At 41.0% G+C, this 19,439-nt stretch overlaps 2 protein-coding genes across 8 annotated transcripts in view; one reads left to right on the top strand and one right to left on the bottom strand.

Annotated features, from left to right (window-relative positions):
• The window catches only part of SLC31A1 (solute carrier family 31 member 1), a 39,154-nt gene extending 26,629 nt beyond the window's left edge, over nt 1-12,525 (bottom strand). Inside the window, exon 1 of the mRNA XM_003911341.4 lies at nt 12,373-12,525. The gene's annotated coding sequence lies outside the window, so the exon portion shown is untranslated. The remainder of the gene's footprint in view (nt 1-12,372) is intronic.
• Nucleotides 12,526-12,694: 169 nt separating this feature from the next.
• Nucleotides 12,695-19,439, top strand: part of FKBP15 (FKBP prolyl isomerase 15) — a 54,245-nt gene continuing 47,500 nt past the window's right edge. For 3 of the 7 annotated variants that reach the window (XM_009188261.3, XM_009188260.3, XM_021927242.2), the window contains exon 1: nt 12,696-12,860. In XM_009188261.3, coding sequence (XP_009186525.2) covers nt 12,808-12,860 — 53 coding nt within the window. In that variant the 5' untranslated portion in view covers nt 12,696-12,807. Of the gene's footprint in view, nt 12,861-19,439 lie in introns of all 7 variants that reach the window. The other 4 variants (XM_009188259.3, XM_009188262.2, XM_021927243.2 and 1 more) reach the window with 4 other exon arrangements.

The raw sequence follows: 19,439 nt of genomic DNA, 5'->3' as shown, positions 1-19,439 counted from the left end.
CAACCAGGAACTAAAATAATGCATTTGTTTATTTTGAAATTCCAAAAAGGTCACAGAGTTAGCCCAGTCTCACATAAAATTTACACAGACCACCACCTAATAATCAAAGAACCTTGGGGGCTAACACTGAATTTAATACCAAATCACTCATCTTTGGAATTTGAGAGAGGTTTTCTAAAGCACTGTGTAAGTAAAATCTCTAAATCCCAGATGAAGTGGAAATTACATATTTTTGTAGTTTTATTTTTGTAGACTAGTTGTGAAATACAGGGATTGATCTACCAGAAAGACAGACCTCAAACGGGAAGTACACCGTTTTGCTGAGACTTTTACATTTGTTCCCAGCTGACCTTTCCAGAGTCTGTCAACTGTCTTTCTGAGATTGGAATTTGATCTGAGATCCTGAATAGCCCACCAAAAACAAAAAAACACAAGGAGGAAGCTGTGGGTAGAAAAGATATTTCCCCTTTCTTTATTATGGCAGCTATTTAAATATGCAAGGAGATCTTCTCATTCTCTAACCAGTAAAACTGTACCTACTAGTTGTGGGCCCTTTGGCAAATTACTTAACATTTTTGTGCCTCAACTCTAAAATTGGGAAAATAAAAGTAACCTATTTCATAGGATTGTTTTAAAGAATTATTAGCAGGAGTTCACTGAGGCAAAAGCACAGTGGTTAAGAGGGTAAGTCAGTTTCCTCTAAACCAAGGATGTTTATAGCAACTACCTCTTGACGGTATACACTTAAACACTTACTTAAGCACAGTCTCTAAACACAGGAAGTTCTTGATAAATACTCATAATTTTTACTTCTGAATCTACTGTTCTCTGTATATTTGGTATAAGTACAATTCCCCAAATCCTTGATTTGTCCACCAACTACCCCATAGCTAACCCTTCTTCCTAATCTCTGCTGTTTTTTTTTGTTTTGTTTTGTTTTGTTTTTGAGACGGAGTCTCGCTCTGTCGCCCAGGCTGGAGTGCAGTGGCCGGATCTCAGCTCACTGCAAGCTCCGCCTCCCGGGTTTACGCCATTCTCCTGCCTCAGCCTCCCGAGTAGCTGGGACTACAGGCGCTGGCCACCGCGCCCGGCTAGTTTTTTGTATTTTTTAGTAGAGACGGGGTTTCACCGCGTTAGCCAGGATGGTCTCGATCTCCTGACCTCGTGATCCGCCCGTCTCGGCCTCCCAAAGTGCTGGGATTACAGGCTTGAGCCACCGTGCCCGGCCCTTTTTTTTCCGAGATGGAGTTTTACTCTTGTCACCTAGGCTGGAGTGCAGTGGCGCGATCTCGGCTCACTGCAACCTCCGCCTCCCAGGTTCAAGTGACTGTCCTGCCTCAGCCTGCCAAGTAGCTGGGATTACAGGTGCCTGCCACCATTCCCAGCTAGTTTGTTTTTTTTTTTTAATTTTTAGTAGAGATGGGGTTTCACCATGTTGGCCAGGCTGGTCTTGAACTCTTGACCTCAGATGATCTACCCACTTTGGCCTCCCAAGTGCTGGGATTACTGGTATGAACCACTGCATCTGGCTATCTCTGCTGTTCCTGATTTGGGAGTTTGCAGGGGTGTGCAAATGAATCCCACCCATTTAAATTTATCGACAGAGGTGGCTTTTACCTATGTTGAATCAGGTGGTCAGTCATTTTTTTTCAATTTGATTCCCATCTGTATCACATTTTCTTTCAAATGTTTTAAAGTTTCTGGCTTCTGCCTCCCTGTTTTCTGACTATAAATAATGCTTCTTCATATTTCTATGTTAATTTTACTAGGCTTTTGGGAAGGAAAAGAGATGAGGTCAAAACGCCATCTTGAAATGGAAATAATGATACATTATACTAGGTTTTTGTCTATCTTTTCTACATTCTAATTTTTTAAGAGTAGTAGCAATTCTAAGCTATAACATAGAGCCATGTATTCTGTGGTATTGCTAAAAACATAACGAAGGAACTGTTTTCAGGGCTACTTTCTAGAAAGTTTGTAAGCTTTTACAAGTTGCCCAAATAATAGACAGGAAGAAGTCCAGTGAGGCACCTAGTTTCAACTACCCAGCAGCAATTTTCCCTGGGAATATGGCATTGAAGAAAACATTTGGAAAGGTAGGACTGCCTAAGTGCTGCATGCTAGACCATACAATTCTGTTATCTATAACTTTACAGGAGTTATAGTCCACACGTGGGCCTGACTATCTCCTATCCCAGAGTTTATCACAACTCTTCCACAGAGATACTATGAGTACTTAATATATGGCCCACAGACAAGTTTTTCAAATCTAAAATAAAAAAAAATCAACACTAATCAAACTCTATCTTCTAAATGTCCAATAAGCTAGAGTTCATATTCATCGACTATTCACTTTGATGATTTCATACACATAAAATAAAATTCATGTGAATAAAAAGATACATGTGTATTTTGAATTATATATTCCAATGCTGTTCCTACCAAGTGTGCCTAACTCCACAGCTACCACTAATGTATAACTAAATAAATAATTTCCCCATTTTTTTTTTTTTTTGAGACAAGGTCATATTCTGTTGCCCCAGCTGGAGTGCAGTAGCATGATTACAGCTCACTGCAGCCTACACCTCCTGGGCTCAAGAGATCCTCCCACCTCAGCCTCCAGAGTAGCTGGGACCATAGGTACGTACCATTATGCCCAGCTAATTTTAAAACTTTTTGTAGAGAGGGGGTCTCCCTATGTTGCCCAGGCTGGTCTTGTACCCCAGCCCTCAAGTGATTCTTCTGCCTCAGTCTCCCAAAATGCTCAGATTACAGGTGTAAACCACCGTATCCAACTCCCAATTTTTAAGTACAACACAAAGAACGGCAGTGGGAGCCAGAAAGATAGGTGTGTGTGCGCATTTACTTAAACATAGGCAGACACAGACTGCTCTTCAAAATAAATAATTTACTTGGCCTCTTGTCCTTTCCTGAACCAAATTAAGCATGTAAAGGGATGGCTTGACAGGTGTGTCAAGGCTGAGCAGGGAAAGGGAAGGATATGGCACTTGAGAGAGGAGCAAAGTAGAGGTCAGATCACTTTGACATCTACCTCAATTCAACTCAACAAGTATTATGAAGTAGCCTCTGCCCCAGAGGCTACAGGGAATTCAGAGATGAAAAGGATGGAGGCTCTGGCTTAAACTTGCTAATGAACAGAGAAAATTTCACAAATGGCTTATTGTACCTAGAAAGAGAATGAGGGAGGTGAGATGGGGAGATAAGAAAAGTTAGTAGGTTATAGTCAAGAAAGTATGAGGGGCTGATACAATTCTGACCTGCTTTATGGTCCCTAGCTTCCCCAAAAGACTAGTGACTAGAGTAAACAATGTTATTGTGGATATTTCAAAATATCTAGACAAGGGAATTCTGAATGTTTTTACCATAAAGAAATGATAAATTTTTGAGGTGATATATATGCTAAATACCATCGTTTGATCATTATGCAATTTATATACGTATTAAAATATCACACTGTACCCCATAAATATGTACAATTATTATGTATTAATTAAAAACAAAACAGGCAGCGTATAGTGGCTCATGCCTATAATCCCAGAACTTGGGAGGCTGAGGTGGAAGGATTTGAGTCCAGGAGTTCAAGACCAGCCTGGGCAACATAGTGAGACCTTGTCTCGACAAAAAATCAAGAAAAGTAGCCAGGTGTGGGGATGCAGGCCTGTAGTCTCAGCTACAGGCTGAGGCCATAGGATCTACTTTTGTACTACTTTGGCAGGCTAAGGCAGGAGGATCGCCTGAGCCTGGGAGGTTAAGGCTGCAGTGAGCTGAGATCGCACCACTGCACTCCAGCCTGGGTGACAGAACAAGACTCTGTCTCTCAAACAAATGAACAAACAAATCCCCAAAAGATTAGTAATTTTTATGGTATCATACATTTTGTAAAGTTATCACACACCTCATAACCATCCAAAAATTTGGGAAGACAGTAAAAAACAGATATTAGTTAGTCTCTCTTTATCTTTCCATTTTCATTCCCTACATAAATTGTAATAAAGGGCAAATCTTCTGAATCTTCTGCTTGGTAAATACTAGTAAAGATAGTTGGGAGACAGTCTTGTTTTGTTCTGAGTTTATAATATTCACCTTGCAAATTAGCTTTAATAGTATCATACTGAAAAGCACTAGAAAAATATACAAGACCACGATGCAGGTGACTTTAGTGAAGTCTGCAATTCAACATAATTTTGATGAGGTTACCTATTCTTGGTTCTTACTTAAGACTTAGTTCTGAATAGTAAGAGATAAAAAATTAAGATATTACCAAGAAAATGATACTTTTTCTTTTCCACTAATCATTTTTCAGTTAGTCTCATAGAAGATTAAAACTAGAACAGTCATCAGTCTGATGCCCACACTCTTTAACACAGTAATCCCACTTCTAAATATTCATTCTACAGATAAACTGGCACATATGGGAAATGTATGTGTATAAAGTTACTTATAACAGGATTGTCTGTAATAGCAAAATATTGAAAATACAACCTAAATGTTCACTGATAGGGCACTGATTAAATGAGTTATCCTATTTTCATACAATGGAATACTTTGCAGAATAAGAATGAGAATGCTCTTATATATTGATATAGAATGATCTCCAAGATATATTATGAAATGAAATAAAACCAGAGTATACCGTATGCTGTAATTTGTAAAAAACTTAAAAAGGGAACAGAGTATGTACATGTTATTTTTATATACCTATACTATCTGCAGGGGAGTTGGGGGGAAACAACAAAGTTGTTGGTTGAGCCTGGGAGGCAAAATAGGACCGTGGTCCCTAAGGGGAACTGGTCAGAGGTGGGTAGGAGTAAATCAAATACTTTTCACTGAATATCCTTGTGTACTTTTTGAATTACAAACCATGTGAATATATTTCCTATTTAAATAATTAAATTATTGGCCGGGCGCAGTGGATCACGCCTATAATCCCAGCACTTTGGGAGGCCGAGGCAAGCAGACCACCTGAGGTCAGGAGTTCAAGACCAGCCTGACCACCATGGAGAAACCCTGTCTCTACTAAAAATATAAAATTAGCCGGGTGTGGTCACGCATACCTGTAATCCCAGCTACTAGGGAGGTTGAGGCAGGAGAATTGCTTGAACCCGGGAGGTGGAAGTTGCAATGAGCCAGGATTACACTATTGCACTTCAGCCTGGGCAACAAGGGCAAAATTCCAACTCAAAAAAAAAAAAAAAAAAAAAAAAAACATCAAATCCAACTCCTCTATTTTACAGATGTGGAAACTGAGGCCCACGTTATTAAATAATGACACTAATACTCTTTAGTTAGGTGAATCCATAACATCTGCTTCTACTAGAAGGCTCCATAACACTAGACTAACCACTTTCTCCAGTCCCATTTCTCCGATGGCTTGCTGGGAAGCAGCTAAGCAGGAGGGGTTTCTGAGCTTTACATATCCTGTTCTGGTGGCACGTAACACAGAAGCTCCTATTTCTCTTGCCCGCTCCCACCCTTCTGTACAAAGAAGATCAAGTGTACAACTACATTCTTCCAAAGGCCTTTAGAAAAGCTTTTATTTGCCTGGTTCTAATAGGACAACTCAAATTTGATATGTCAAACAAACAAACTGAAAAGGTCTTTTAGTTATGTAATGATAGCAGGGCCTAAGTCCAATGGGGAGTGGATCTCCCAGCTACTTTACTCCATTTCTGTGATACCTTTTGTTGTTGGGTAAGCCACATCCTGGAATAATGTAATCACAAGAGGCACCCTTTCATGCTCCTCTTACAGGATCCTTTTGTAGTCCTGACGCACTTCCAGTCTGCTAACGGTGCTTTAGTATGATTTATGTGAGGATTTCAGTGTTTTCTAGGTAGTATCTTAGAGTGGAGAAAGCATGGAGCACTAGGTATCAAAGGCTCTGAGCTCTGGACCCACATTTGCCATATACTAGCCATATGACATTAGGCAAATCACCAAAATTTGCGAAACAGATATTAAAATACCTACGCTGCCAATCTCATAGTATTGTAAGGGTCAAATAAAATATGCTAAATACTTTCCAATTTTAAGGTACAGTAAATATGAACTATAATAGCTTGCTTGCTCATTAGATGACAAAATCTCCAAAAGAAGCTAAGTCACACATAAGGCTCACTTTCATGTCTTTTGAACTATACAGCGTTTCACAGTTTGATTTAAACAAAACTAGCTAGTCAGACAAATACACATTGGCAAAGCATTGCTTTAACTGCATTATTGTTATAATGAAAGGCAGACAATGGTCCTCCTTGTCTAAACTTTGCTTTAATTATATTATATAGTATTTAAACTGTCTGGATAATAATGTTGTTGGTTTGCCTATGAATAATATTGGGAATTAATATGGCATAAGACACAAACTAGAAAACATTTGAACTGTTCCCTTTATTTTACTCAGTAGGAAAATGCAATTAAATATGTTACACAAGATAACAGGAACTTGATTTAATGAAAATGCAATACAAGAATGAAAATGAGGCTGGGCATGGTGGCTCACGCCTGTAATCCCAGCACTCTAGGAGGCCAAGGCGGGCAGATTGCTTAAGCTCAGGAGTTTGAGACCAGCCTGGGCAACATGGCAAAGCCCCAACTCTATCAAAAATACAAAAAATTAGCTGGGCGTGGTAGTGCATGCCTGTAGTCCCAGCTACTCAGAAGGCTGAGATGGGAAGATTGCTTGAGCCTGAGAGACAGAGGTTGCAGTGAGCTGAGATCGTGCTACTGCACTCCAACCTGGGCAACAGAGCAAGACCCTGTTTCAAGAAAAAATAAAATAAAATAAAATAAAAAAGAAAATGAAAACGAAAAAGTTGTTCAATATCTCAGATAGAGGCTGTATGGTGTGGCAGTAAAAGTACTGGGCTACGAATTGAAAGAGGTTCTAGATCTGGCTCTTAGGTCTCATTTGCTGTGCAACTCCGAGGAACTCAGACTGTTCTTTCGCTATTTATTGCACATCTATTGAATGAAGGTACCACGATGAAACTCTAACCTTAAGAAACCCATTCTGGTGAAAGAGGGACACATGTAAATACTTTTAAAATAATGTAAAATGTACTAAGGTATAGATTATGCATATGGGTTGTGTGAGAGCTCATAAAAAACCATCAGAAAAGGTAGGAGAGAGGATGCGGGTGTACGAGTTACAGCATTTCTCTTTCGTTTCATAAATTAAACGACTACATTCTAGATGCTCTAAACTGCTTCAAAATTATATAAACACTCATCATAGTTCTACGGTAACTCTTCTATCTAGGGAAATATGTCACCTGTTACTCTAATTTTGCACTCTTTATATGTTCCCTCCGAATCACTTCTCATATTTACTTTTGAGATTCAGGCTTCCATCTTACCATGCTGTATTTCATAATGTCCTTAGCCTACAAAAGCACGTTGTATACAAAAGCCTAGGGCCATTGTGTAAAGGAAAAGAAGTAGGGTGGACCCTTCTCAACCCTTTCCTTCTCTGCAGGGCTTTGCATTCCTAAGGATGGGCCCCTCCTCTGCTTGGGGATGTTACCTAAATTATAAAATGATATTACTCAAAGCAATGGAACTTCAAAAGCATTTCCTTCCCAGGCCCTACTATAAGATTTCTTTTGGCATAAACTGTTCATTGTAATGTATTAAGTATCAGACTTCTGATGACTTGTCATACTTATGTCACAAAACTACAAAAAACTTTTAAGTTTTTAAAATGGCTTTGTTTTAAGAGCTGCATGCGGGAGGACAGGCATCAGCAACCCCCTACCCCTTCCCTCCCTTTTCCCCAGTCAGGCCTGCCCTGTCAACTTTAAAATGCAGTTATTTGGGTGATACCTTGTTACTAACTTATCTGACAACTGCTAGTTGAAATCAACTTGTCTCTGTAAATACTTTTCTTTTCTTTTTTTTTTTTTTTTTCTTTTCAGATGGAGTCTCACTCTGTTGCCCAGGTTGGAGTGCAGTGGCGTGACCTCGGCTCACTGCAACCTACGCCTCTCCAGAGCTCAAACGATTCTCGTGCCTCAGTCTCCTGAGTAGCTGGGACTACAGGTGCCCGCCACCATGCCCGACTAATTTTTGTATTTTCAGTAGAGATGGGGTTTCATCATGTTGGCCAGGCTGGTCTCAAACTCCTGATCTCAGGCGATCCACCTGTGCTGAGATTACAGGCAGGAGCCACCATGCCCAGCCGAACGCTTTGCTTTTCTAGTGATAATTATATCATGTTTCTCTCTTGTAGCACTTCTGGTGGGAAAAGTGCAAAAATGAATTAACAGTAGAGATGAGTCTCTGATTCCTAAGTCCTTCTCTACCAAGACTTCCAAGTTGGAAACAAGAGGTAGAGAAAGACTTAGGAATCAAAGACTCTTATGAGTATGATATCTACTTTCAAACCAGTCATTTCATTTTATTCACATTCAGTATGGAAACTTTAGTTTTCTCAATTCAAAATTGAGACTATAATCCAAAGGAAAGCTGAATTGAAAATTTTAACAGATTAATACCAGTACCCCAAGTAGTGTTTACCATGCCTTCAGAACAACCCCATGTTCTAGGGGCCATTAAAAAATGAAATGGCTACTGACATGGAATGGAGCCGGGGAAATTTAACTTTTTACTTCATACATTCCTGAGCCATCTGAACTTTTTTACATCAATCATGCCATTTAGAACAAAAAAAATTCCACTTCCTACCAAGCTAAGTACAAACTTGTCACCTTGACCTTCAAGGTATTTGACAAATATGGTCCTGGATTCCTTTTCAATTTTAATCCATTACTTTCTTTTGGGAACTGTTGCCTTATACTCCTAGCAAACTATCCCAAAGAACTCTCTTATCCAATTTAACTGACACCACACCACTAGGCTATTCTCCAATGTGATGGGAACAACACTTCTGGTTCTCCCTCTGTGAAGTGTGCTTATCAATGGTGACAATGTGTTTATTCAGAAACCAATTTATGCCAGTTGTGCTTATTATTGAAAATATGTAAATACTATGTAAAGCGATGAAGTATAAATGAGAAGAGAAAAATGACAGCAGCAATTAACACTGAGTACCTACTACTTGCCAGACACTGTTCTAAATGCTTTACATGAATTAACTCCTATAATCTTCACAAGAAACCTAGAAATGGATACTACCATTATGCCTATTTTACAAAGGCAGAAACTGAGTAACTTGCCTGTGGCCTATATAACCAGTAAGTGGCAAAGCAATTTGGCTCCAGAGCTCAAGTACTTAACTACTACAAGACATAGCCTCTCTAGTAGTTATTTCTATAAAATCCACATTGAATGCTTTGGAAAGACTAGATAAAAGTGAGCATACAAGGCCAGGTGTGGTGGCTCACGCCTATAATCCCAGCACTTTGGGAGGCCAAGGTGGGTGGATCACCTGAGATCGGGAGTTCCAGACCAGCCTGACCAACATGGAGAAACCCCATCTCTACTAAAAATACAAAATTAGCTGGGCATGGTGGCACATGCCTGTAATCCCAGCTACTCAGGAGGCTGAGGCAGAAGAATCGCTTGAACCCGGGAGGTGGAGGTTGTGGTGAGCCGAGATCGTGCCACTGCACTCCAGCCTGGGCAACAAGAGCAAAACTCCGTCTCAAAAAAAAAAAAAAGTGAGCATACAGATAACACATAAACTTGCTGTTAGATGTGGGAGACAACAGAAAAGGCTGGAAGGGCATTTCATAAACACCTAGAAAGATTCTGCAGTGAGACTGCTTTGCAAGTGACTTTAAGTATTCACTCTATGTTAAAAATACCATAGATAAGGTAGGCCAGGGGCTAGCAAGCTCTTTCTGTAAAGGGTCAAAAGTAAACATTTTAGGTGTTGAAGGCCATGTGGTTTCTGTCTCAACCACTAATACTCAATTCTGCCTTGTAGGCTGAGAGTAGTCATAGACAATACATAAACAAATGAGCAAGGCTGTGTTCTAATAAAGCTTTACTTATAAAAACAGGCAACAGGGTCCTACATTCCAAGAAAAGGCTGAGGCCTTATGTTAAAAGAATGGCAAAAGAATGTTTATGTCTTCGTTAAAATGTTATGTATGTAACTATTATCTGTGTGATTCCCTGCTTTAACGTACTTCTTCAGTTAGCCAACTAATGGCCCTAAAAGTCTGCTTTCAGTAACTGAGTGAATGTTATAGATGCCCTAGAACCTGCATTTAATTCATATTCCTGTCATTATACCTGATATAACTTGGTTATAACTTTAAAGTACTAATTTTAAAATGCATGCATCAGTACAGATTAGTATGGGCATACTCGTATATAAAGACTGTCATCTCTGTTGCAAAATTGCTGATAATTTGAAAAGAATTATTAAAATTGCTGCTTCCCTGAGGGAGGAAGGAGGGTGGAGGGTGGAGGAAAAAAATTGCTGCTTCCTGGCCAATCTTCAGGGGGTTGACAATACATTTCATGAATATTCTAAAAGTTGTATACTTAAGCAAAACAAATAAACAAAAATGCTTACTTTAAACTTGAGATCAAGGTTGTGCCTTACTTGCTTTTGTATCCCCAAGAATTACTCAGTAGAAGTCCAGGTCTAATCCACTTGTTTTACGGTGTTTAGGGAGCCTGGACCAAACTCAGAGTTGAGTTAGAAGGGCTGGGACAGGAATTCAGATTTCCTGATTCCTAGTCCAATATTACCAATCTGAAGATACACGAATTTAGGAAGACAGTGGCTTTCTTTTCTTTTTTTTTAGGTGCACCCAGTCCTGCAGTTCAAAGCCTGGGAAGACTCACCATCATCTTCCTCCTCCTCATACTGCTAATAAGAATCAGCAGTTGTGTTTCTACAGTGATAATCTGGGTATGCACGTTCGTGATGTTCCAATCAACAAAAAGGCTATTGATTTTAGGATTCCTGAGTACCTAAAAAGCTACTTAAACATCCAGGATAAAAACACCTCCACCCAAGAATACAAGATCAGAGTTCAAATATTCCCTTGGCCATTTTTTTTTTAAAAGAAAAGGCTGGAAGGACATTTCATAAACAACTAGAAAGATTCTGCAGTGAGACTGCTTTGCAAGTGACTTTAAGTATTCACTCTATGTTAAAAATAGCATAGATAATGTAGGCCAGGGGCTAGCAAGCTCTTTCTGTTAAACATTTAGATGTTTCAGGGCTGCAATCACAGTGACCAGTACTGGGGAGAGTGATTAAAAAGTGCCATGGTACTTAATCCAGTTATTCCCCTAACACCTCCAAGATATAGCCAAGTTCACACACTAAACAGAGCTACTGCAACAGTTCTAATGTTAGTCCTTAGATTCTAGTTCCAGTTCCGGTTCTAGTGCTTAGATTCCAGTTGCATCATTCCAAATGTGAGGCTTCGCTGCTTTAACATCTTTGCCAGGAGGTGCAAAGTTCTCTGGGAGGGAGAACTTCGCTTCAATTTTATATTGACAGATTGAAACATTCAGGTAAGGGACACCTGTAGTACCAACCTGACTGTGAGGGGAAGCCCAAGAACTCCATTGAGTCTGGACGCTACAATGGGACACTCTCCTGAGCCACACCTTACCTAAGCCAGGACTACCCCAGGATTGTTTCGAGAATGAAACCAGGTTAACCAAAAAAATACTTAGGTAAGATACAGATAGGGTGGAAACTGGAGTCAGAGGAGTCCGTCACAATTGATGTTGATTTAGGACTGTCGCAGGAAGACCCAGGGAAACCCACGCCAAGGTTGGGCTGGGGATGTGTCTGCCTCCAAAGTATCCTCCTTTCCATCACCCACCGCCAGAATATCCTAGTTCTTCTGCACCTCACCTGCGTAGAATACAGGTGGACTCCAGAAAGGGGATTTTCCTCGAGGTGTATGCTACAGTCTTTCAATAGCCATTCTGTAAGGGCACACAGTGCTTAAGGGCTGGTAAGGTTCTTGTTCACGCACTAGCTCACTATGTCCTGAATCAAAGGACGAGGAATCCAGTCTCAGTCTGCCCTTTACTCTTTGTGACCTCGGACTAGTCACCCGGGTGCTTAGTTCCTTCGTCTCCCTATCTGTAAATTCTGAGATTACGAGGAGGCCAGGATCGAAATCGATGACCTTTGAGCTCTAAAATCTTCTGCACCAGCCGGCACATGGAAGCACTGGACAAATGGCCGGTTGCATACACGGGGAAACTGAGGCACCGAGCACCCCGGCCCAAGGTCACTCTGGCTATGCCACTGCAGGGACCGGGCCGAAGCCCAAGTCTTTAACCCTCCAGTCCCGCGCTCTTTCTCCTTCCGCGAAGCTGAGGGGAGCAGCCAGAAGGGTCCTTGTCCCGCTGGCGAAAGGACGGTACCCATGCACAGGGGTGCTAGAGAGGGGCCGGGAGAAGCCTTACCTTCCCAGGTCGAGTCCAGCCACTGGCGCCTCTCTCTCCCAATCTTAATCCGTCACCCCCTCACGACTCCTCGAGCCGTCCGTCCACTTCTACCCGGCTCGACGTGTCCACGACCGCCACCGAGGCCGAGGATTTCCCGCCCCCTCCCGCCCCCTAGCATTACCGACCAATCCCTGCACGAGACTGTGAAGCTCCGACCCCCTGCGGGCTGGAGAGGCCTGACGTCACGTGGCGCGCGTGCCCACGCGAGCCTCTCATTTGCCTTTGCCCCACCTTCTCCAGAGCCTAGACTACTTTCGGCCCAGAGACCGTGAGGCAGTTCACCCTGCCGGAAAGCAGCACGCCGCCGCGGCATTTTACGACGTCGGCGGTGACAAGCCCTGGGACTCTGGAAATACCCAGCTTCCTCCCCGCAGCCTGGTGAAAGCCAACGCAATGTTCGGTGCGGGGGACGAGGACGACACCGATTTCCTATCCCCCAGCGGCGGGTGAGTGACTGAGAAGTATGCGCTGGAGGGCGTGGCTGAGAGATACCGGCGGATTGTTGGAGGGAGGGTCGATCTTTTCTCAGGCCTTTTCCCAACTTCCGGGGGGAGACTCTTGACACATTCCGGTGCTCTACACCTCTCAGAATCTGGGCAGAGCTTCCAACTGTGCTGACTCTGCCAATCTGAGGTTCGGGACCCGGCATCTCTCTTGGCGCGAAGATAACCCTGGGGTTTGCCTTTTGCATTCTGGGTCACAATTTCTCCTGTGAAATGGGAATGATTGCTGATGAAACTTCCTGCCTCAGAATTTTTGTAGGAGTCAGCTGGGGCTGATAAGAGACTTTCCCTTCTCCGTGGAGAAGGCGATGACACTTTAGAACCGGGCCCTGGTGGGTCAGCTCTAGCATTCTTCAAGGCCCAGCTCGGATGTCACGTTTTGGATGCTTTTCCTTCTCCTGCAGCCTCAGACAGAATGAATTGCTTTCTCTTCCTTATTCCTACAGTTAGGTGTGTTTGCCTCTATTCTTGTACCCCGAACCTATTAGATTATGCGTCCTCACAGGACAGGGACTGCTTATGTTGTTCATTTCTGTCTAGCACTCAGCATGGTGAGTGCTAGACATAGTGAGTGCTCAGGAAATGGCTGTTGAATGAATAATAGCTGCGAAACTGCACTTTGTAAAGTTTAAAGCTTAAAACCAACGTAACAGACTTCCGTCATTCTCCAGTTTATTCAAGCGTTATATTAATATATACCAGCCTGGGATAGAAGTCTTTAAAGAAAGGCAGGGTTTTGTCTCTTTCATTGGTCAGTTTAGCCTTTTCCATTGTGTTGTGCCAGTGGACAGCTTGACTTCCTCCAAACTTGTGAGCTACCAAGCTCTGATCATTGCAGAGCTTATCTTTGAACATATGCTTAACAAATTTTGTGCATGCTGAAGAATGTACTGGAAAAATGACAAATACACCACATATGCTCCTTAATCTGCTAAATACTAAGAGGTTACAAAAATGATTAAACTGCTGTGCCTCCCCTTAAGTTGCTTAAAGATCTAATGGGCCATGTGGTTTCTGTTGCAACCACAAATACTCAGTTCTGCCTTGTAGGGTGAGAGTAGTCATAGACAATACATAAACAAATGAGTTAATAGATGAATGACCATAAAATGACACTGGCCTTCTTTTGTCTTTAAATAGGAACTTTTGATTTACACTGACTAGCTCTATATTACCTATCCTTAAGTCTTTTCACTCTCACCACTCTTTTCCCTTCGTACCCCCCTCTTTAGATGGCCTGCATTCACTTAGTTCCACTTTGAGTTCTTTCCGTTTCTCAGTTATTTTAGAGTTAAGCTGTGCTTTGGTTCTTTTTTTCCCTGTTCCACCCAAAACATTAACAAATCTCCATACAGTCCAAACTCCTTGCTGCCGTTGACTCTGTTTGTAGCCAGCCTTTTGAATTAATGTTCCTTCCGACAAACCTGTTTTGTGTATAGCCGTATATTAGACCACTTGAAAATTTCGAAGGTTATACTTTAAATTCACATCCTTCACTATGTGAAAGTAATTGGGAGAAGTCTGTAATGTTAGGGCTCCCAACTTTCTTGCAACAATCAGTCCAAGCTGACTGAAAATTATGGAATAAGTAATGACAGTCATGTGTTCTTTTCCAGATTCCTGGCCAGAGATAAATTCTTGGTGGCTCAACTATTCTTTTTTCCTGAGCAGTCTTCTCAAGGATCTGGGACACTTGAATTCTAGGCATGTGACTGTACTCCTAGACATAGACAACAGCTAATTTGATGATAAAAGACATGCTAAGCAAAGTTGCAGCTTATTTTTGTTCCCCACGGTTATCAGGAAAACCAAATCAAATTTAACACTGAGAATACAGAAAGTTTCACCAACATTCTCTGATTTAGCTATTCCTTTTTTGGTTTTCTCTAAGGAAGTAGAACATATGACAGTGAATACTGCAACTGCTTTTCACTTCCTCTTTTGTAGCCATATATTACTATAAGTATACTTGCTTAAGTTCCAAGTCTCTTGATTTAAACACCTGACTTGCTTGATTCCATTAAGGATATTCAAGCCTAATAGAAGTGGAAGTATCTGATAATCTGTCTTCTGAATTTCTAGGCCTCTTAGAGTTTACTGTTAATGTAGAAGTAGTAATCAAGAGGCTTGCTTTTGTTTGTTAGTTTGTTTTAGCCCATTCCTCACTGTTGTGGGAAGTAATAGTAATGAAGTAATAGTACTTGGCTTCAGCTAATCCAGATAGGAATAAGGCACAGTTTCTGTCCCTAAGAAACTTTTATTTTAGTAGTAGAATAAAATCAACCCAGGAATAATAATCACAAAGCATTTTTAAGGGGCTAGTTATGTATATATTTGTTTTAGATTATAAAGGTATGTGTAGGCAGATCTGATTAGCATAGTAATGGTAAATCACCAATCTAAAGAGGGTAAAAAGATAAATTATCTGATCATCAGAAAGCATTTTAAGTTCTGTAAAAGATAGGAAAAAGCCTAGATTCTAATGTTTATTCTATCCCCAGTTAGGAATGTAACTTTGGACAGATTATCTTCCATCCTTGTCTCTCCATACCCCAACCTATTCAATAATGAGGTTTGACCTAGATAAACTTGGAGACCTTTCCCAATTCTATAGTTTTAATGTTAACGCTAATACCAGTTTATGGTTGCAGGTCAACTTGTATGTCAATCAAGCATGCTTCCACTCTTGCAGGGGTATCTGAGTTGAACCACATTTTGAGATAATAGGATGTGTTTACAAGTATATAAACACATACTCTGTGCTTACTCAATGCCACACACTGTTCTAAGGAATACATAGACATTATTGTATTTATTCCTTCCTTCTACTCCATGAAGTAATTTTACCTACTATGCCCAGTTTACAAGTGAGAAATGTATATATACATTAGTGTATTTACTCTTCTCTATGAGGTACTACTATTAACTATTATATCCATTTTACAAATGAGAAAGGCTCAGAGAGGTAAATTGCCCAACATCATGCAGCTAGAAAGTAATAGAGCCTGGATCTGAAATCAGGTAGGCAGATTCTACGAGACCTGCCTATGTGCTGTTGTTGTTATTATTGAAATAGATGTTTGATGTCAGTTTATTTAAAAAGTATAATACTTTACCAACAAAAAAATCCATTTATTAAAATATATTGATACAATGTAAATGCATGTGTTTTTGTTTTTGATGAGAAAGAAAAGTAATATAAAACTGAGGTGAGGTGAGGTCCTTGGCGACTAAATGCATTGTCTAACATTTTTTTTTAAATGTAGTTAATGTTGTAATGACTTTTCCTATGAATTATAAACATTGACTCAAGTCCAGAGTTAGCAAACTCATTCTTGCCAACATAGGGAGAGTGTGTATATTTGAGAGTTCTTTAGTAGTGGCAAAATCTAAAAATTTATTCATTTTTGTTGATTTATTTATTTTTTGAGACAGGGTTTTGCTCTGATGCCTAGGCTGGAGTGCAGTGGTACAGTCATGGCTCACTGCAGCTTCGAACTCCTGGGCTCAAGCAATCCACTTGCTTCAGTCTCCCAAGTAGCTGGGACTACAGGCGCATGCCACCACGCCTGGCTAATTTTTAATTTTTTGTAAATATAGGGTCTTGCTATGTTGCTCAGGCTGGTCTTGAACTCCTGGCCTCAAGGAGTCCTCCTGTCTCAGCCTCTGAGAGTGAACCACCATGCCCTGCTAAAAATTTACAAGTAACTTATCTCCCAAGTTGATGTAGAGTCCATTAAAAATATTAATAGAAAAGGGGGCTGAGCGTGGTGGTTCAAACTTGTAATCCCAGCATTTTGGGAGGACAAGGTGGGCGGATCATGAGGTCAGGAGATTGAGACCAGCCTGGCCAACACAGTGAAACCCCGTCTCTACAAAAATACAAAAATTAACTGGGTGTGGTGACGGGTGCCTGTAATCCCAGCTATTCAGGAGGCTGAGGCAGGAGAATCGCTTGAATCTGGGAGGCGGAGGTTGCAGTGAGCCGAGGTCGTGCCAGTGCACTCAGCCTGGGAGACAAAGCTACTCTCCGTCTCATTAAAAAAAAAAAAAAAAAAGGCTGGGCGTGGTGGCTTGCGCCTGTAATCCCAGCACTTTGGGAGGCTGAGGCGGGCGGATCACCTGAGGTCAGGAGTTCAAGACCAGCCTGGCCAACATGGTGAAACCCCATATCTACTAAAAATACAAAAATTAAACAGGCATGGTGGCGGGTGCTCGTAATCTCGGTGATCAGGAGACTGAGGCACGAGAATTGCTTGAATCCTGGAGGTGGAGGTTGCAGTAAGCTGAGATCCTGCCATTGCACTCTAGCCTGGACGCCAAGAGCAAAATTCCATCTCAAAAAAAAAGAAAGAAGAAGAAAAGAAATTGGAATTAATCTGAAAACTAATTAGGTTGACCTGGCTTTTGGATTGACTTTGTAGTCTTCAGTTGGCTGGTCTTTAGAACATCTATGGAAACACAGTTCACTTATGACATTCTTCTTTCCTTTTAGAAAGGCTATACCTGCAAAATTAAAACAGCAAGCCCAATACCAATGGCTTATTGAAGCTAACAAGGACATTCTTTTCTTATATGTTATCTTAACTAGGTGCTAAGCTTTGTACTTTTTTCACTGTGTTAAAGACAGTGAAACCCAGCTCTTCCAGAATCTTATTCCTTTAGGCAATTTGCCCAAATTTTCCTGCCTGAAAGGAAAAATCTTGCTCTCTTCTAAATTCCATAAGCATTCCTTGATGTCTTTTTAGGCCAGTGCTGCTCTCACACAAGCACTGCATTTACAATCTCGTTTAAACCTCTTAGTCCTTTACAGTAGGCATTTCTGGCCTATTTACAGGAAACAGACTTACACTAGACTACTTTGAGAAAAGAAGGTAATAGTTTCAAGTCATATCAAATTTATTTTGTAAAATGCTAGTGCGTATTTCTCTATACATAAAACTAGTTTTGAAAAAACCTGAAAAGCCAAAATAACTTGTTGGGAAGTTTCAATGTTTACTTCACCTAAGCTAAGGATGCCTTTGGAGAAGAGGCACTCAGAGCCAGACTAAGCTTTGAATTCATTTATTGAACCTATTACATACCAGACCCTGGGCATACCTCTTTTTTTTTTTTTTTGATTTGCTTTATTGTGCCTTGCAGATTTTTTTTTGTTTGTTTGTTTTACAAAATAAAGGTCGTGGCCAACCCTGTGTTGAGCGAGTTTGTTGGCATAATTTTGCCAACAGCAAAATTGCTCCCTTCGTGTCTCTGTGTCACATTTTGGTAATTCTCTTAATATTCAAAAATATTCTCTTGGTCAGTTGCAGTGGCTCACACCTATAATCCCAGCACTTTGGGAGGCTGAGGTGGGTGGATCACTTGAGGCCAGGAGTTTGCAACCAGCCTGGCCAACATAGCAAAACCATGTCTCTACTAAAAAATACAGAAATTAGCAGGGCATGGTGGTGCGCTCCTGTAATCCTAGCAATTTGGGACGCTGAGACATGAGAATCTCTTGAACCCAGGAGGCGGAGGTTGTAGTGAGCCGAGATTGTGCCACTGCACTCCAGCCTGGGCGACAGAGTGAGACTGCATCTCAAAGAAAAAAATAATAATAATTATATATATATATATACACACACATACACGCATACACACATATATCCTCTGAATATTGCAAACTTTTTCAATGGCATTATATCTGTTATGGTGTGATCTTTGGTGTTATTGTAATTGTTGTTGTCACAAACTACACCCACATAAAATAGTGAACTTAATTGATAAATGTTGTGTATGTTCTGACTGCTCCACTGACTGGCAGTTCTCTATCTTTTTTTTCCTCTTCTTGGGCCTACCTATACTCTATGACTCAGCAATATTGGCATTAGGCCAATGAATAACCCTACAACCACCTTAAGTGTTTAAGTGAAAGGAAGAGTTGCACATATCTCGCTTTAAAAAAGGTAGAAATGGGCCGGGCGCGGTGGCTCAAGCCTGTAATCCCAGTACTTTGGGAGGCCGAGACGGGCGGATCACGAGGTCAGGAGATCGAGACCATCCTGGCTAACACGGTGAAACCCCGTCTCTATTAAGAAATACAAAAAAAAAAAACCTAGCCGGGCGGAGCTTGCAGTGAGCTGAGATCCGGCCACTGCACTCCAGCCTGGGCGACAGAGAGAGACTCCGTCTCAAAAAAAAAAAAAAGGTAGAAATGATCAAGCTTTGTGAGGAAGGAGTGTAAAAACAAAGACAAGTCAAAAACTAGGCCTCTTGTGCCAGTTAGCCATATTGTGAATGCAAAGGAAACATTCCTAAAGGAAATTAAAAGTGCTCCAGTGAACACACAAATGATGAGAAAGCAAAACAGCCTTATTGCTGACATGGAGAAAGTTTGAGGGATCTGATAAAACATCAAATCAGTCACAAATTTTCTTGAACCAAAGCCTAATTCAGAGCAAGGCCCTAACTCTTTTCAATTCTGTGAAAGCTGAGAGAGGTGAGGATGCTGCAGAAGAAAAGTTGGAAGTGAGCAGAGGTTCA

Source organism: Papio anubis, chromosome 13 (genome assembly GCF_008728515.1).
Source record: "Papio anubis isolate 15944 chromosome 13, Panubis1.0, whole genome shotgun sequence".
NCBI classification, from domain to species: Eukaryota; Metazoa; Chordata; class Mammalia; order Primates; family Cercopithecidae; genus Papio; species Papio anubis.
This window is presented reverse-complemented; position numbering and strand designations above follow the sequence as displayed.